Source organism: Geotrypetes seraphini, chromosome 12, assembly GCF_902459505.1.
Source record: "Geotrypetes seraphini chromosome 12, aGeoSer1.1, whole genome shotgun sequence".
Taxonomy (NCBI): domain Eukaryota; kingdom Metazoa; phylum Chordata; class Amphibia; order Gymnophiona; family Dermophiidae; genus Geotrypetes; species Geotrypetes seraphini.
The window spans coordinates 118,494,682-118,511,143 of record NC_047095.1 but is presented as its reverse complement, the minus strand read 5'-3'; the positions used below and the strand labels follow the sequence as shown (position 1 = coordinate 118,511,143).

Sequence of the window (16,462 nt, the reverse complement as noted above, 5' to 3'; positions counted from 1 at the left end):
AGAGCCACCTTATTTTGTATGCTTGTTAAGCCCGAACATAACGGTAAGAACTCTGAGAACATTGAATAAAGTCCTCATAGTTCCATCTTATCCCTGAGGAAGGTGGTTTGCCAAAACATGGCCCGGGTTGAGTCCGTACTACACAAATGTGGATAGCGCTTCTATGTTTTTGGATAAATACACTTCTCCCTCCATATCCAGAGTGGTTAAGGGCAGAGCCGGCCCGCGAATATTTAAAAAACGCAAATAATATTCGGGTAATGCCTCTAACCCTCGCTTACCCCCGGCTATTTTAAGCCCTGTAAGCTCCCCCCCCCTTAAGCCTTACCTGGTGGTCTAGTGGGTTATGGGGCAGGAGCAATCTTCCCACGCTCCTGCCCCATGCAGAGCGCTCACAGGAAATGGCTGCCTTGAGCTCCCGTTGTCTCTCGAGCCATTTCCTGTGAGCGATCTGCATGGGGTAGGAGCGTGGGAAGATCACTCCTGCCCAAAAACCCGCTAGACCACCAGGTAAGGCTTAAGGGGGGCTCACAGAGCTTAAAATAGCCCGAAAAATGAAAATGATTTTTTTTGGCATAAAACCGCGAATAATCAAAACCGTAGATACGCAAATACGGAGGGGGAAGTAAAAGAAGATTTGGAACACTGTTTAGTTTCCACATTTTTGTTTGGTTTGGTCTCGCCATTATGTTCACTGTGGAAACTTGGGTCATCCTCTTTTTGTTTTGCTTCAATTAACATCTCTTGATGGGTTTAAAACACATTTAAAAGCGTATTTGCATATTAATGGGGTATTATAAGATGGCCAGCTGGCATCCTGTAAAAAAGGAAAAATCCTAATGTGTTTACCTCTACTCATTCTGTCATAAGCTGTAGTTCATTTCCTTTTCCCTCCATTTTTGTGCATTTGAATTTCGTTTTATTATATAAGGATATTATTTATTTATTTAATTTGATTTCTATCCCGTCCTCCCAGTAGCTCAGAATGGGTTACAAGCTGACATTCACAGTGGATTACATTGGACAGTACAAATGACAGTGCACTAGTACCTTGGTTTACGAGCATAATTCTTTCCAGAAGCATGCTCCTAATGCAAAGGACTCATATATCAAAGCAAATTTCCCCTTAGGAATTAATGGAAACTCGGATGATTCATTTCACATCCCAAAAACTCGGCTCATTATCTTTGAAAGCTCTGCAGTGGATCTCTGTGCCGCGGCTCCTCACCTAGCACAGACCCAGATGATTGAATTACCCATTCGGAAGCAAAATGGCACCGAACCCTGCTCTCGGCTCCTACGAAACTCGCAGGCGATGCCTCCACCGCTGCCTCGGCCACCGGACCTATCCGCGCGGCTCCTCCAGTTCTCTCGGGGAGGACTCTGCCACTGTTCGCTGACTCTCTAGACGGACGACAAAGGTCTCTCTCCCATGGAGGACCCCCCAGCGCCCGGGCTCCCACTCAGGGATCTTTAAGTCTGTCCTGAATCCAATAACTTTCTCACTATATATTCAAAAATAAATAAATTGCACCACAGGTTCATTGAAAAGTTTCATTTGCATCAAATCTCATGAAATAATGAATATTGCATGATGAGGGGAGAGCCTCAGATCCCCGTGCGTAACAGATGATTACTGCCGCACTGGAAAGGGAAAAGGTCTTCACCGGCTCATCCCCCTCCCACCCATAGTCAGACACTTCAAAAGATCCGGATTTTTCCCCAAAATATATGTGTTCCCAAATGTGTCTAAACTACTTAGCTGTAGGAGGAGCAATTGACGTAATAGAGTCTCTGTGTCTCTGCCAGTCCTCGCCGTTGAGCTAGCTGCCGTTTCGCTAACAAGCTGGCAGACTCAAAACGCTGCCACGCTGAACGGAGCCCTGACGCAGCTTGTTAGCGAAATGGCAGCTAGCTCAACGGCGAGGACTGGCAGAGACACAGAGTCAATTGCTCCTCCTACAGCTAAGTAGTTTAGACACATTTGGGAACACATATATTTTTGGGAAAAATCCGGATCTTTTGAAGTGTCTGACTGTGGGTGGGAGGGGGATGAGCCGGTGAAGACCTTTTCCCTTTCCAGTGCGGCAGTAATCATCTGTTACGCACGGGGATCTGAGGCTCTCCCCTCATCATGCAATATTCATTATTTCATGAGATTTGATGCAAATTAAACTTTTCAATGAACCTGTGGTGCAATTTATTTATTTTTGAATATATAGCAAGAAAGTTATTGGATTCAGAATTGATTTTCTTTCTCGTGCCTGTATATTGGATATCTTTAAGTCTGTCCCCATACACCTTATGATGAAGACCACCAACCATTTTAGTAGCCTTCCTCTGGACCCAGTGGTAGAGTTAAGGGTGAGCGGCGCCCGGGGTGGTGGTGCCTTTCCCCTGCCCTCTTCCCCCTCCTCCATTTGTGCCCCCTTCCCTTTTCCTATACCTTTTTGTTTCTTCAGCTTCTTTGGACATGAGTAGAGGTGTGAAGCATTTCTCCCAGAGGGAAGGTGTCCTGAATAAAGATTAAAGTGCTGGATTAGTAACTAGTTGGATTTTATGCTCAAAACTTTCCATCATAAATGTGGAGTGCCAACATAATTATTTTGTGCACAAAGCAAAGCCGTCACTAATACAGAACCATGTGTTACTGCATATATACTAGGGTCATTTCATAAGTAATGCACACTTTTGTAAAAAATTTACATGTTTTTTTTTTTTTTAAGTATTTACAATCCTTCAAATATTTACAATCCTTCAATATAGTCTCCCTGCTTTGCAATGACTGAGTTCCAACGTCAGGGAAGCTTCATTATTCCATCCAAGACACCGTTTTTGTTCAGTTGCCGAATGGCTCGGGTACCGGCGAAAAAAAGCTCTCCCAGAGATGCACAACGATGTCCACGCATAGGTGGTTTCAACTTTGGAAAAAGGTCGAAGTCTGGTGGAATCATGTCTGGACTGTAGGGAGCATGAGGTAACATCTCCCGGCCGTATTTGTGTAGTTTTTCAATGACGAGTGGAGAGCTCCATCTTTCCCACGGCCAAAAAAATTTTGATGAGTTCAATCAAAAGTCAAACAAATGATGATTTTTGCTTATGATCATGAAGGCATCATCATCACAGACAAAGTTCCATGTGGAAGAAGTGTCACAGCAGTGTATTATTGTGATCTTTTTTTTTTTTTTTGCAAAAAATGCGCAGAAAAATGCACAAATCCCAACCTCAGTTGCTCTTGGCTGGGCCACTCATTCTTCACGACAACGCTCGCCCACCATAGGGAATGTCATCATTGAAAAACTATGCGTGGACATCGTTTTGCATCTCTGGAAGAGCTTTTTTCTGCTGGTACCTGAGCCATTCAGCAACTGAACAAAAACGGAATAAAAACAGAACCCCTGCAAATTTGGGGGGAGTACTGTATATTGCGTAATTTGTTTCTGGGAATGGCAAGGGCCATGGGCTAATACAGAATGAAAAAACAAAACCAAAACCATGACTCAGTTACAGAGGACAGCAACAGGAGTGGATGTTCTGTCCTTAATATGAAGTGGCACCCATGTAGAAAATAAGTGTATGCATCATATGCTCAGTGACACACACACTGCATGGAAGGGGTAAAACGCGGACCTCACGGATCTAAAACCGCACATCCTTAAAAATCTGAGGTCCGTGCCAGTTGTAGTTTCTGGCTCTGACAGACCTCGATGACAATTTAGCGCTGACGGATCCGTCTCAGCATAGGGAAGGAAAAGTATTAGGATCCGTCAGCGCTAAAATGTCATCGAGGTCTGTCAGAGCCAGGGACTAAAAGTGGCGCGGACTTTAGATTTTTTAATTTACTGAAAACAAATACGAATGAGAATGGACAGCGCCCAGAAAGAAAGTCAGGTTTAAGCAGACCCCCATAGGCAGGGTGGGATAGAGATATACTAAGCACAACCATCTCGCACTTTCTTTTACCTGACAACCGGTTTAAAGGATTCGTTTTAGAGCCGCTCCAGCACTAGTCTCTGGCTCTGACAGACCTCGATGACATTTTAGAGTTGACGGATCCTAATACTTTTCCCTCCCAATGCTGAGACGGATACGTCAGAGCTAAATTGTCATTGAGGTCTGTCAGAGCCAGAAACGACAAGAGGCACGGACCTCAGATTTTTAAGGACGTGCGGTTTTAGATCCACAAGGTCCATCAGGTCCGTGTTTTACCCCCTTCCCCACTGCAAGTGAGAAACAGACAGAAGGCGGACAGCGCAGACTGGAGGCATAGAGTGGCACTGCAGGAGCTGAAGAGCCTTGGTTCAGATAGGTTAACATAGAAACATAGAAGATGACGGCAGATAAGGGCCATAGCCCATCAGGTCTGCCCCCACTACTGACCCACCCCCAAGTCTACTATCCTAGGGATCCCACTCCCGGTGACAGGTACCCTTGGCTTAACCCTCTAAGGGATCCCACATGGGCATCCCATTTGCTTTTAAATTCTTGCACGCTGTTTGCCTCGATCACCTGCACCGGGAGCTCGTTCCAAGGATCAACCACTCTCTCGGTGAAGAAATATTTCCTGGTGTCGCCATGAAATTTCTCGCCCCTGAGTTTGAGCGGATGCCCTCTAGTGGCCGAGGGTCCTTTGAGAAAGAGAATCTCTTCTTCCATCTCGATATGGCCGGTAATATACTTAAACGTCTCAATCATATCTCCTCTCTCCCTACGTTCCTCGAGTGAGTACAGCCGCAAATTTTTCAGCCTTTCCTCGTACGACAGATCCTTGAGCCCCTAGACCATCCTGGTGGCCATCCGTGGCACCGACTCTACTCTCAGCACATCTTTTCGGTAGTGTGGCCTCCAGAATTGCACACAGTATTCCAAATGAGGTCTCACCATGGTTCTGTATAATGGCATTATGACTTCAGGCTTCCGGCTGACGAAACTCCTGCGGATGCAACCTAACAACTGTCTTGCCTTAGATGAAGCCTTCTCCACATGATCAGCAGTTTTCATGTCTGCGCTGATAATCACTCCCAAGTCTCGTTCTGTTGAGGTTGATCCATGGTTGGGGGGGGATTAAATTATTTTATATACTGCGTATCACCATGTATTTAAGTGGTTTACATTTAAAAAATTATACACATTCAACATCTAGCTACTTAAATATACGAGATTTAAGGGCAATGACAGAACTCAACTCATAATGTCAAAATTAGGAAAGTAGCACTAAGTCGTGCTTTTAATGCTGTTCGAAAACCTAAGTAGCTGGTAACACTACTTATATAGTAGCTGGTAATGAATTCTGTAATGAAGGACCCAAGTGCTCACCTCTTAGTCAAAGTCAGCCTTATCATTTGAGATGTAAGAAGCTTCAATAAACGGTGATGGAACTAAAGCACATGTGGACAAATGAGAAGAGACAGGAGGGTGTGGGGTGAAACCACCCCCCCCCCCCACACACACACACTTTACTTAGAAGTGTTTGCACTAATTTTTCCCTAAAACCTTGGGTAGAAAAGGGAAGGGAAAGAGAGAGTGTGCCTTGGAGGGAGGAAACAAGGGGGGAGAGAGAACGTGTGCCTTTGGGAGGAAGTGAAGAAAAAGGAGCCTTTGAGGGTAGTGTAGAGAAAAAACAGAGAGAAAGAAGACAGAAAGGGATAGGGGATAGAAGAGAGAGAGCCTGGGTTGGGTTAGGAGGAGGGGAGGATGAATGCTGAGACCACCATAAATATTTTGTGGATGTCTGTTAATAAACAGTACAGTACTGTATACCTTTTTCTCATTGTGCTGTGCTTGTTGTGGCCAGCAGGGGGTGGTTGTGGGCTGCCACAATGAGAAGAGTGTTGTGAGAGAGAAGCTTACAAATTGACCCCCCAAATATCTGTATTGATTCTGTCTACTCCCCCCCCCCACACACACACACATTTAAATATTTCAGTGCTAATTGGCGATGGACGCAGAGATTCTGAGTAGACAAAATCAAATATTTCCACAACCACATACATCCTTCAAACTGACATTTTGCAAAATTTGTTTCTGTTCTGAAGGATATCATTACCCCACGCTTTGACAAATTTTTCTTGACATCATTTTTATTTGCACTGAGTTGAATCTTCCCGCATTCTTAGAATACACAAAGATCTTGTTTGCAGGACATTTCAGAAGCTTGATTGTTCGTTGCTGGTTGTGAGGTTACATTCAGGCTCCTCCAAACGACTGGGACACTCGCCGTAAATATCTGTCCCCTATGCAGCCTGATCCCCTGATCCTGTGGAGGTGAAGGGGGTCACTAGTGTCCATCAGCATGCCCTGTTATATGGTAATGATGGAAAAAACAAAAGGAATTGACCCCAAAATATCCACAAAGAAGAAAATCCAGAGAAAACCAAAAAAACTCTGTGGAGTGACGATGTTCCCAAATGGACTTTATTTGAAAGTGTCAAAGTTCCAAAGGTACACTGAAATCATCCACATAAAATAATTCCATCCACATAAAAGTAAATCATCCACATAAGAGCCTTAAAGGACACGGTCCGCGTTTCGACAAAAAGTCTTCAATGCAAGCAGTGTCTCACTTCCGGCTCACTACACAATTGTTTCCCACGTACTCACCTTTATAGGACCCCCAGGGACCCCTGAAGAAGACTTTTTGTTGAAACGCGGACCGTGTTGGGTCCTGTATCCCTAGCGGACTAGGTCCTTTAAGGCTTTTATGTGTCCCACGTATTCATCTTTATAGGACCCCCCAGGGACCCCTGAAGAATACTTTTATCGAAACGCAGACCGTGTTGGGTCCTGTATCCCTAGCGGACTAGGTCCTTTAAGGCTTTTATGTGTCCCACGTATTCATCTTTATAGGACCCCCAGGGACCCCTGAAGAATACTTTTATCGAAACGCAGACCGTGTTGGGTCCTGTATCCCTAGCGGACTAAGTCCTTTAAGGCTTTTATGTGTCCCACGTATTCATCTTTATAGGACCCCCCAGGGACCCCTGAAGAATACTTTTATCGAAACGCAGACCGTGTTGGGTCCTGTATCCCTAGCGGACTAGGTCCTTTAAGGCTTTTATGTGTCCCACGAATTCATCTTTATAGGACCCCCAGGGACCCCTGAAGAATACTTTTATCGAAACGCAGACCGTGTTGGGTCCTGTATCCCTAGCGGACTAGGTCCTTTAAGGCTTTTATGTGTCCCACGTATTCATCTTTATAGGACCCCCAGGGACCCCTGAAGAATACTTTTATCGAAACGCAGACCGTGTTGGGTCCTGTATCCCTAGCGGACTAGGTCCTTTAAGGCTTTTATGTGTCCCACGTATTCATCTTTATAGGACCCCCAGGGACCCCTGAAGAATACTTTTATCGAAACGCAGACCGTGTTGGGTCCTGTATCCCTAGCGGACTAGGTCCTTTAAGGCTTTTATGTGTCCCACGTATTCATCTTTATAGGACCCCCAGGGACCCCTGAAGAATACTTTTATCGAAACGCAGACCGTGTTGGGTCCTGTATCCCTAGCGGACTAGGTCCTTTAAGGCTCTTATTTACTTTTATGTGGATGGAATTATTTTATGTGGATGATTTCAGTGTATCTTTGGAACTTTGATACTTTCAAATAAAGTCCATTTGGGAACATCGTCACTCCACAGAGTTTTTTTTGGTTTTATATGGTAATTATGGAGAATTAATCACACAGCAGAAATTGGAATGTGTGGCAGAACTTGTTTTGGAAGGGCAGTGAGTTTTGAGCTAGATTCAGGAAATGACACCCAAAGTTAGTTATTTTGTAAACTGTTCTCCCAGGGGAGTTCCGAACGGTTTACATGAATTTATTCAGGTACTCAGGCATTTTTCTCTGTCTGTCCTGGCAGGCTCACAATCTATCCAATGTTCCTGAGGCAGTGGAGGGATTAAGTCAGGGGTGTCAAAGTCCCTCCTCGAGGGCCGCAATCCAGTCGGGTTTTCAGGATAAATATGCATGAGATCTATTAGCATAGCATGAAAGCAGTGCATGCAAATAGATCTCATGCATATTCACTGGGGAAATCCTGAAAACCCGACTGGATTGCGGCCCTCGAGGAGGGACTTTGACACCCTGGATTAAGTGAAATCTATATTCTACGTGTATGGACCACAGTTATGGAACCAATTACTTGAGCAAAATTGAGGGCTTGGTGATGTTCAGTTTCAAGATTCTGTTGAAAACGTTTTCGTTTAGGGAAGTATATCAATGCTGATTTTCTAGGTTTTTTTAAGTGTATCAAGGAATTGCTGTTTTTTCATTTTGTAGAAACCGAGTACCATTAAAGCCACATTTTGAACCTACGGCATTCAGAACTCTTATTCAGTCTTTGATACTCAGCACATTGGACTACTGTAACTCAGTCCACCTTGCCGGACATCGTACAAACATGCTCAGCTTGCGAAGAATACAGAATGTAATAATGCGTTTGATTTTTGATTTAAAGAAATCGGATCATATTACATTTTATTACAGAGAACTCCTTTGGCTCCCATTTGAAGCCTGTGCGCTGTTCAAATTGGGGACACTTTGTTAAAAAGTCTTATATGGTCAGGCACCTGAATACCTCTCAGAACTACTCACCTTGTTCAAAGCAAATTGCCAACTAAGTATTATCTCTCTATTTGGTTGTCTTCTGGTTCGAGGCTGTACTTATAAAAAGTTCCAACAGCACTTACTTGCTTATCAGGTGGCCAGCTGATTTATTCATGAGGTCTTGTTCTTATATTCATTTCAGAAAATTACTAAAATCAATATTATTCACAAGATTTCTAGAGAATTAAAAAAGGTTAATGTCTAATCTGTAGATCGCTGGGATTGTCCAGTATTTTTACTTTTTGTGAACCGCATCGATCCGAGAGGTTAATGTTAATTAATTTGTTTGTTATAAATTACGTATGTTTGTTGGAATCCACCTAGAAATATTGATAGAACGGAATATGCATTTTTAAATAAATAAATGACTCGCCCAGAATCACAAGGGGCGGTGTGGTCTTTAACCACTGTGCCACGCTCTTCCCCCTGACTTGGAAGTTCCTTACCCTAGTGCAGGGCTGCCCAAATCCGGTCCACGAGAGCTACTGGCAGGCTAGGTTTTCAGGATATCCAAAATGAACATGCATGAGAGAGATTTGCATACCAAGAAGGCAGTGCAGACAAATCTCTCTCATGCATATTCATTCTGGATATCCAGAAACCCTGGCCTGCCAGTAGATCTCGAGGACCGGACTTGGGCAGCCCTGCCCTAATGGTTAAAGCATTAGGCTAAGAGCCAGAGAAGCCGAGGTTCAAATCCTTCTTCTACCAGTATGCCTTGTGAGTTTGGGCATGTTACATCAGCTTCCATTGCCTCAGGATTTCCTTAAATTGTTAGTCTAGTTCAAAGGTGTCAAAGTCCCTCCTCAAGGCCCGCAATCCAGTCAGGTTTTCAGGATTTCCCCAATGAATATGCATGAGAGGGGAGACATGATCAAAACATTTAAGTACCTCATGGGACGTGTCGAAGTGGAAGATGATATTTTCTTTCTCAAGGGACCCTCGGCCACAAGAGGGCACCCGCTCAAACTCAGGGGCGGAAAATTTCATGGCAACATCAGAAAGTATTTCTTCACAGAGAGAGTGGTTGATCATTGGAACAAGCTTCCAGTGCAGGTGATCGAGGCAGACAGCGTGCCAGACTTTAAGAATAAATGGGATACCCATGTGGGATCCCTACGAGGGTCAAGATAAGGAAATTGGGTCATTAGGGCATAGACAGGGGGTGGATAAGCAGAGTGGGCAGACTTGATGGGCTGTAGCCCTTTTCTGCCGTCATCTTCTATGTTTCTATGTTTATATGAGGTCTATTTGCATGCACTGCTTTCATGGTATGCTAATAGATCGCATGCATATTCATTGGGGAAATCCTGAAAACCCGACTGGATTGCGGCCCTTGAGGAGGGACTTTGACACCCCTGGTCTAGTTAGACAGGGAACTAACATGTACATGGATGTAACTCATATTCAGCTCAGATTTGGGAAAGATTGGTAATTTAAATCTAAAATTCAAATCAGTATAGAGGGGTAAGGACAGAAACCTGTAACTACCTGAAACATTTAGAAAGATCTGTGTAATGTACTTATTGATAGGTAAGTTAGGGGTTGGTACCTGTGAATTTAAGGACCAAAGGGAAGTAGGAATCCCAGAACTTGCATTCTTTTGCCCTCAGCTTCTCCTTAATCTTCATTTTGTCTAGCTTTATGGACAGATATTCTTGTCCTTCACTCGTGTAAACGGGCCATATCTTTTCACCATCCTTGCAGTTTGGATCGCTGCCAGTGGAATAAAAACATACAGAAAAATACATTATTTCCTCCTCCAGAAGAAGTTATTTGCTAAATTGTTTGGTGATGTTCTTGATTTTATGTGTTTGAAGTCTTTTTATTATGCCCAGAACATAGTCAGTGATACAGAACCATTGCATTTTTAACATTCATGCAAGTTTCCAACAAAGACCTTTCAGGAATCCACAATAGCTACCAGGACATGCCTAATATGTGTAACTGGATTCTGACTGAACAAATCCTATCTGGAGATTGCCTATCAATAGTGAAAGAGCCTTTTTCTGTTCATCAGTACTTTAGCATAAAAGTCATATGGGCATAAAATACCTAGCTAATGTCAGGTCCTTCTTTTTCTTCAGTAAACAGTAATTAATGCCAAATTTGATGTCCTAAATAGAATTCCCATATGTATCATCTCCTCAAAAAACTGCCCTCAAAATCAGTGTAATGTGGTGTCCATTATTGTATAAAATTCTAAAAGGAACCCATCAGGCCCTGGGGCTTTATGCATTACCATTTTCTTAAATGACCAATATCATCTCCTGTCCAGATATTAGCACACTTAATTTATTTATCATTTCTGGGGTCAGAGGAGGCAAAATTAACCCTTAAAAAAATGCTCATTGCACCAGCTGAGATAGAAATAGTGAAATATTGTTCTCACTCTTTTATTGTCACCTTCTTCCCCTTTTGATCCTAAACTATCGGGATAAATCCACAGCTTTTGCCAAACTAGTAAAACAAGAGCCTGATTTATTCCCAAATCTAAATAATTTATGGGGCCAAAATTCAGACTGTGGCTGTCAGCATTTTTTAAACTGACCACACAGACTGAATATATACAGATATTCAATGTCTGACCTTATCTAGGTACCAGCACCAAATATAAGGGTATTTAATGGTTTTCTAAAATTATCTGGGTACCAGCAATATTCAAAGCCAGTCCCCAGATAACTAACCAAAGACTGTTAGTTAGACGGTTTTACTTTTCAAGTTAGTTATGCATGCTCCAACTCTGTACATCACTGGGACCCAGACAATTTAAGAACCAGCCAACTCTACCTCTGGACTACCTCAGCATTAACCAGTCAACTCTACCAAATTTTATATCTGGCGCCAAAAACATGAGCACTAAGGCCCTGATTCTATAAATGGTATCCAACTTCTAGGCGCTAAGGAACGCAATTATCAATCATCCACTAGGCACTGTTTATAGAATTACACCTAGTGGCACCTAAGGAATCTTAGCAGGAGATGATGTGTTATTAATGCATTTCCTGCTGCCAGTGGAGGGCAAGGCTGCTGAGCAGGAGTTCTTCACGCCCCAGTGGGACTGCAGAAATTACCCGTGAAAGAGGGCGCCTCCTGCTGAATGCAGGAGACTTGGCAGGTCAGATGAATGCACATCCTTACTCCATAATCACCATCCCAGGATTGTCACCATGTTCAGCACTCCTTGATCAAATCATTTTGTGGCTGCCTTACAATTATGTGGAGAAAACCCAGGTCAGACATTTCCAAGCAGTACACCAGCAAATGCACATCGTCAAATGTGTACATGACATATGCGCATACGACAAAGGTGCGTTTGTCATGCGTGCATTAAGTCCTGGGTGCATTTGACGTATGTGCATTTGTCTGAGTTCATTCAGTACGTGTGTTTGTCATGTGCACATTTGGCGTGCATTTGACAGGCCACCTTCCAAGCATGCTCCTGTATTGCTGTGCTACCAATGGTCTCTCGGAATTACTTTAAATTTTCAAGAAGAAAGAAACTTACCCAGTTCTTGCAAAGTTGGCAAAGGCATTCATCACCTTCCTGCTCAGCTCCTGCTCAGCGTCACTGTAGTTATGTTTCCCATCTAAAGGTTCCCCGAAGATGAAAGGAATCTCTCCACTGTGTATGACGCCCATCCACTCTGGCCATGCCAACTGTGAGAACCGATGGTCAAACCGGTACATGAACGTCTTCAGGCCTCGTTCTGCAAAACGTTGGACCATGCTGACCAAGGGGCAAAGGAAATATTCATCACCGAACAAGTGACCCAATGCATCACGATTCTTCTTGGGGTCCTGCTCTTCTTCCCAATCTGTGTACTGGAAGATTACAGATTCCAACGCAAGCTCTCCCGCCTTAGGGAACAGCTTCCTCACATTCTCCTTGTACTGATCCCGGGTGATGAGGCTCTCGTTGAATGGACTGAAGCCGTATCCCAAGTACACTGTGAAGAGAGACCCTTCATTTTTGACGACACCCGCCATGATCTCAGATGACTTGAATTGCCCCAGTTCCATCATCTTCTCCGGTGTGTCTGTGAGGAAATCTCTATCGATTATGGGTGTGAAATATGTGAGCAGAGCCAAGTCATCTACAGGGATGGAAAATTGATGTTTGGTAATTTCTTGAGGGTCCTTGCTTTGAAGGCATGTTATGATTTCTATGTCATTAGTGGTAGGACATGCAAGTAGGTCGGCAAGGGCCAGAGCTTTAGACCTTGCTACATCCTGAGTGCGTATAACCCACTTAGCATTGGCCGAGCCACTCCCCATGATGGCCCTAGTAAAGAAGGGGTGACTCATAGGAGAAAGGACATGTAAGTTCACTGAAGCACCTCCAGCACTCTCGCCAAAGATCGTGACACTGTCAGGGTTGCCACCAAACTGTCCGATGTTTTCATGGACCCACTGGAGAGCCAGTCTCTGATCATGCAAACCGGCATTTCCCTGTATGCCCTGGCTCCCTGGCAATGCCAGAAACCCAAGAGGCCCCACTCTGTAATTAAAGCTCATTAGAATCACGTTTTCAGCTTCTGTCATATACCGGCCATCATAGATATCGAGAGATGAGGTCCCAGCTACGAAGCCACCACCATGGATCCACACCATGACTGCTGCTGCTTCAGGCCGGGGCGATGGTACCCAGACATTCAGGTAGAGGCAGTCTTCACTGACCTCTGTGTTTACATTCCACATCTCGCTGCCCACAAAGCCTGGGTAGTTAGTGTCTTTCAGCTGGTGGCATGAGTGCCCATATTTGGTGGCATCCAGGACTCCGTCCCAGGGTTTGCGTGGCTCTGCCTTCTGGAATCTAAGGGCCCCTGTTGGTGGCTCTCCGTAGGGAATCCCCAGGAATGCTGAAACAGACCCTGAGTGTGCTGGTAGTTTAAGCCCCCGCACTCTCCCTTGCTTGGTGTCCACAAGTGTCTCTTCCTGAGCCCACGAATGAGAGATGCACGCGTGAAGGAAGAGGATCCAAACATGGATGTGGCCAAGGCTGTGTCTCCTGTCGTACCACATCTCGGATGTCTAAAAGTAAGGGGAGCAGAGACAGCAATTTCTTAAAATCTGGGATGCCTACAAACTTCCAAAGCTGACAGTGCAGAAAAAGCAAATTAAAAAAAAAAATGTTTTCAGTCCAGTATCTTTAGGCAGTGCTTTTTTTTTTTTTAGGAAAAAAAGAAACTGGTTCTCATACCAGGCAACCTTAGGGGTGGGGTCACTATCTATGGCTCCGCCCCTACAGTAGCCACACCATCTCCCTCCCTTCTGCCTTGTCTATCTCATCCTCTGCCCTCCCCTAATCTGTTATCTCCCCTCCCCCTCTTCCATTACCCCATGCCTGACATTTCTCCCTCTCTCTCTCCTCCCCCCACTCGTGCAGAGTCTCTAAATCTCTCCCTTCTGCTTCCTGTTCTCCTCACTCACTCACTCATTCACACACACACACACATACTCACCCTCTCTCAATCTCACACCCTCCCACCTCTCAATCCCGGCTGCAGTCTACCATCCATCTCCCCCTTCCATCCTCAACCTCCTTCCCCGAGTCTAACCTCCCTTTTAGCATTTTCAAAGGCGGCACCGGCAGTGATTCCCAAATGCTTCACAGCTGCCAGCCCCAGTCTCTTCTCTCTACCCCAACCCACCTCTGAGGAAACAGGAAGTACATCAGAGAGGAGGGTCACAGTAGAGAGAACAGGCAGGGTCAGCGGCAGGACAGATTTTGGCAGACTCAGTGGCATAGTAAGGGGGCAGGGAGCGGACTGCCCCGAGCAACAGCTTCACAGGGGGTGCTGGCACCTCTCCTCCTCACCCCCACTCCTTCCCATCCCTTGTTAACTCTAATAATTAAATTATTGGATATTGGGTGCTGATTTGAAATTATTTCTAGAATCTATGACAAAATTTCATAAGAATAACCATACTGGGTCAAATCAATGGTCCACCTAGCCCAGTATCCTGTTGCAACAGTGGCCAATCCAGGTCACAGGTACCTGGCAGAAACCCAAAGAATAGCAAGATTACAGAATCCCAAAGAATAACAAGATTCCATGCTACCAATCCCTGGGAGGAGAGAGATTGAGGGGCTGCAAAGTGAAAGCATTTGTAAGTCAGTAAGAGGCGTTTGAACTGTATTCGGAAATGGATGGGGAGGTAGCGAAGTGACTTGAGGAGAGGGGTAATACGAGTCGTGCAACAGCAGTTTGAACGCATTGAAGGGGAGAGAGACGGTTGAGCGGAAGACCTGAAAAAAGTGCATTGCAATAGTCTAAGCGAGAGGTGATGAGCGCATGGATATGGATTTTGGTGCTCAGAGAGGAGAGGTCGGATTTTGGTAACATTATAGAGGAGAAATTGACAGGTTTTAGCGGTTTGTTGGATCTGAGCAGAGAGAGACATTACCCCCTTGATCCAATCATGCCCCCTCCTTAAGCCACACCCCTTTAAAGTTCCACGCTATAAAATTTAGGCCTGTAGGTTAAAGAATACGGCACAGGGCAGATCTGCGCTTAGCTCTTAATGAATGCAACAATTGATTGTCATTGCCTGATTAACTAAATAGTTTAGGCGCAGATTTGGCACCTGTAACCTGCGGAGTCCAGGGGTAAGTGCCTAACGCAGTTTAGTCAAAGAGCTCCAATTTCAATATTGTCAGAAAGGGAAAATCGATGTTCCTGTGACAGGAAATGGGGCAATAAGGACCCCTAGTCTCCCACCTGTTTTTCTTTTTAACCCTTTCATTGGCAGACGGTGAAATGGCTGCTTTATGTAACTTAATGTTGAACGAGGAACTTGATGTTAAACGAGAGCATTTGGAGATGCACATCTCCCATAAGAGCCATAGAAACATGTCGCTTCTGAGCAGCAATGCCAAATAAAGGGTTAAATCAAATCGGAGTCTTTTTCCGTATCAGTCTCCAGCCTTAGTTTTATTAGGAACATCCGGGAAGGGGGGGGGAAGAAATTATAAGTATTAAGAACATAAGAATTACCACTGCTGGGTCAGACCAGTGGTCCATCGTGCCCAGCAGTCCGCTCCCGCAGCAGCCCTTAGGTCAAAGACCCTAACTGAGACTAGCCTTACCTGCGTACGTTCTGGTTCAGCAGGAACTTGTCTAACTTTGTCTTGAATCCCTGGAGGGTGTTTTCCCCTGTAACAGCCTCCGGAAGAGTGTTCCAGTTTTCCACCACTCTCTGGGTGAAGAAGAACTTCCTTACGTTTCTACGGAATCTATCCCCTTTCAACTTTAGAGAGTGCCCTCTCGTTCTCCCTACCTTGGAGAGGGTGAACAACCTGTCTTTATCTACTTTGTCTTGAGTCCCTGGAGGGTGTTTTCCCCTGTAACAGCCTCCGGAAGAGCGTTCCAGTTTTCTACCACTCTCTGGGTGAAGAAGAACTTCCTTAGGTTTGTACGAAATCTAACCCTTTTAACTTTAGGGCGAGGTTCTTTTTTTCCCCTCTTACCCTTCTTTTATGAAGCCATATTAGTTTTTTTTTTATCGCAGACTATGGCAGTAAAAGCTCCAATGTTTATAGAATTCCTATGAGCATCGGAGCTTTTACCGCCGTGGCCTGTGGTAAAAACCCTAACGCAGCTTCATTAAGGGGGGGGGGAGCGTGTTAATTTGCATAATATCATTTAGCATGCTCAAAAATGTTAGCATTGCAAGATACACCGGTTGCCTTCTGCTGACTTCACCAATTTTCCCTAGGGCTCTGCAAGATCTATCACACTCCCTGTCTCGTTCAAAATCCCAAATCCTCCATCTTTTAAGAAGCCATCTTGAGCAGACTGATGGGGGTCCCTTACCAGAGATTTTCTGTCTCCTCTTGCCTGGGCTCAGACCTC

At 44.7% G+C, this 16,462-nt stretch overlaps 1 protein-coding gene across 1 annotated transcript; it reads right to left on the bottom strand.

Annotated features, from left to right (window-relative positions):
* Positions 1-6,074: 6,074 nt before the first annotated feature.
* On the bottom strand, positions 6,075-16,439 carry LOC117346679 (cholinesterase-like). Its single transcript, XM_033916633.1, has 4 exons — positions 16,424-16,439; positions 12,112-13,637; positions 10,156-10,319; positions 6,075-6,297 (listed from the first exon to the last, which is right to left on the bottom strand). The coding sequence occupies exons 2-4, from the start codon at positions 13,626-13,628 to the stop codon at positions 6,278-6,280; spliced, it is 1,701 nt and encodes a 566-aa protein (XP_033772524.1). The 5' UTR covers positions 13,629-13,637; positions 16,424-16,439; the 3' UTR covers positions 6,075-6,277.
* Between the last annotated feature and the right edge of the window lie 23 nt (positions 16,440-16,462).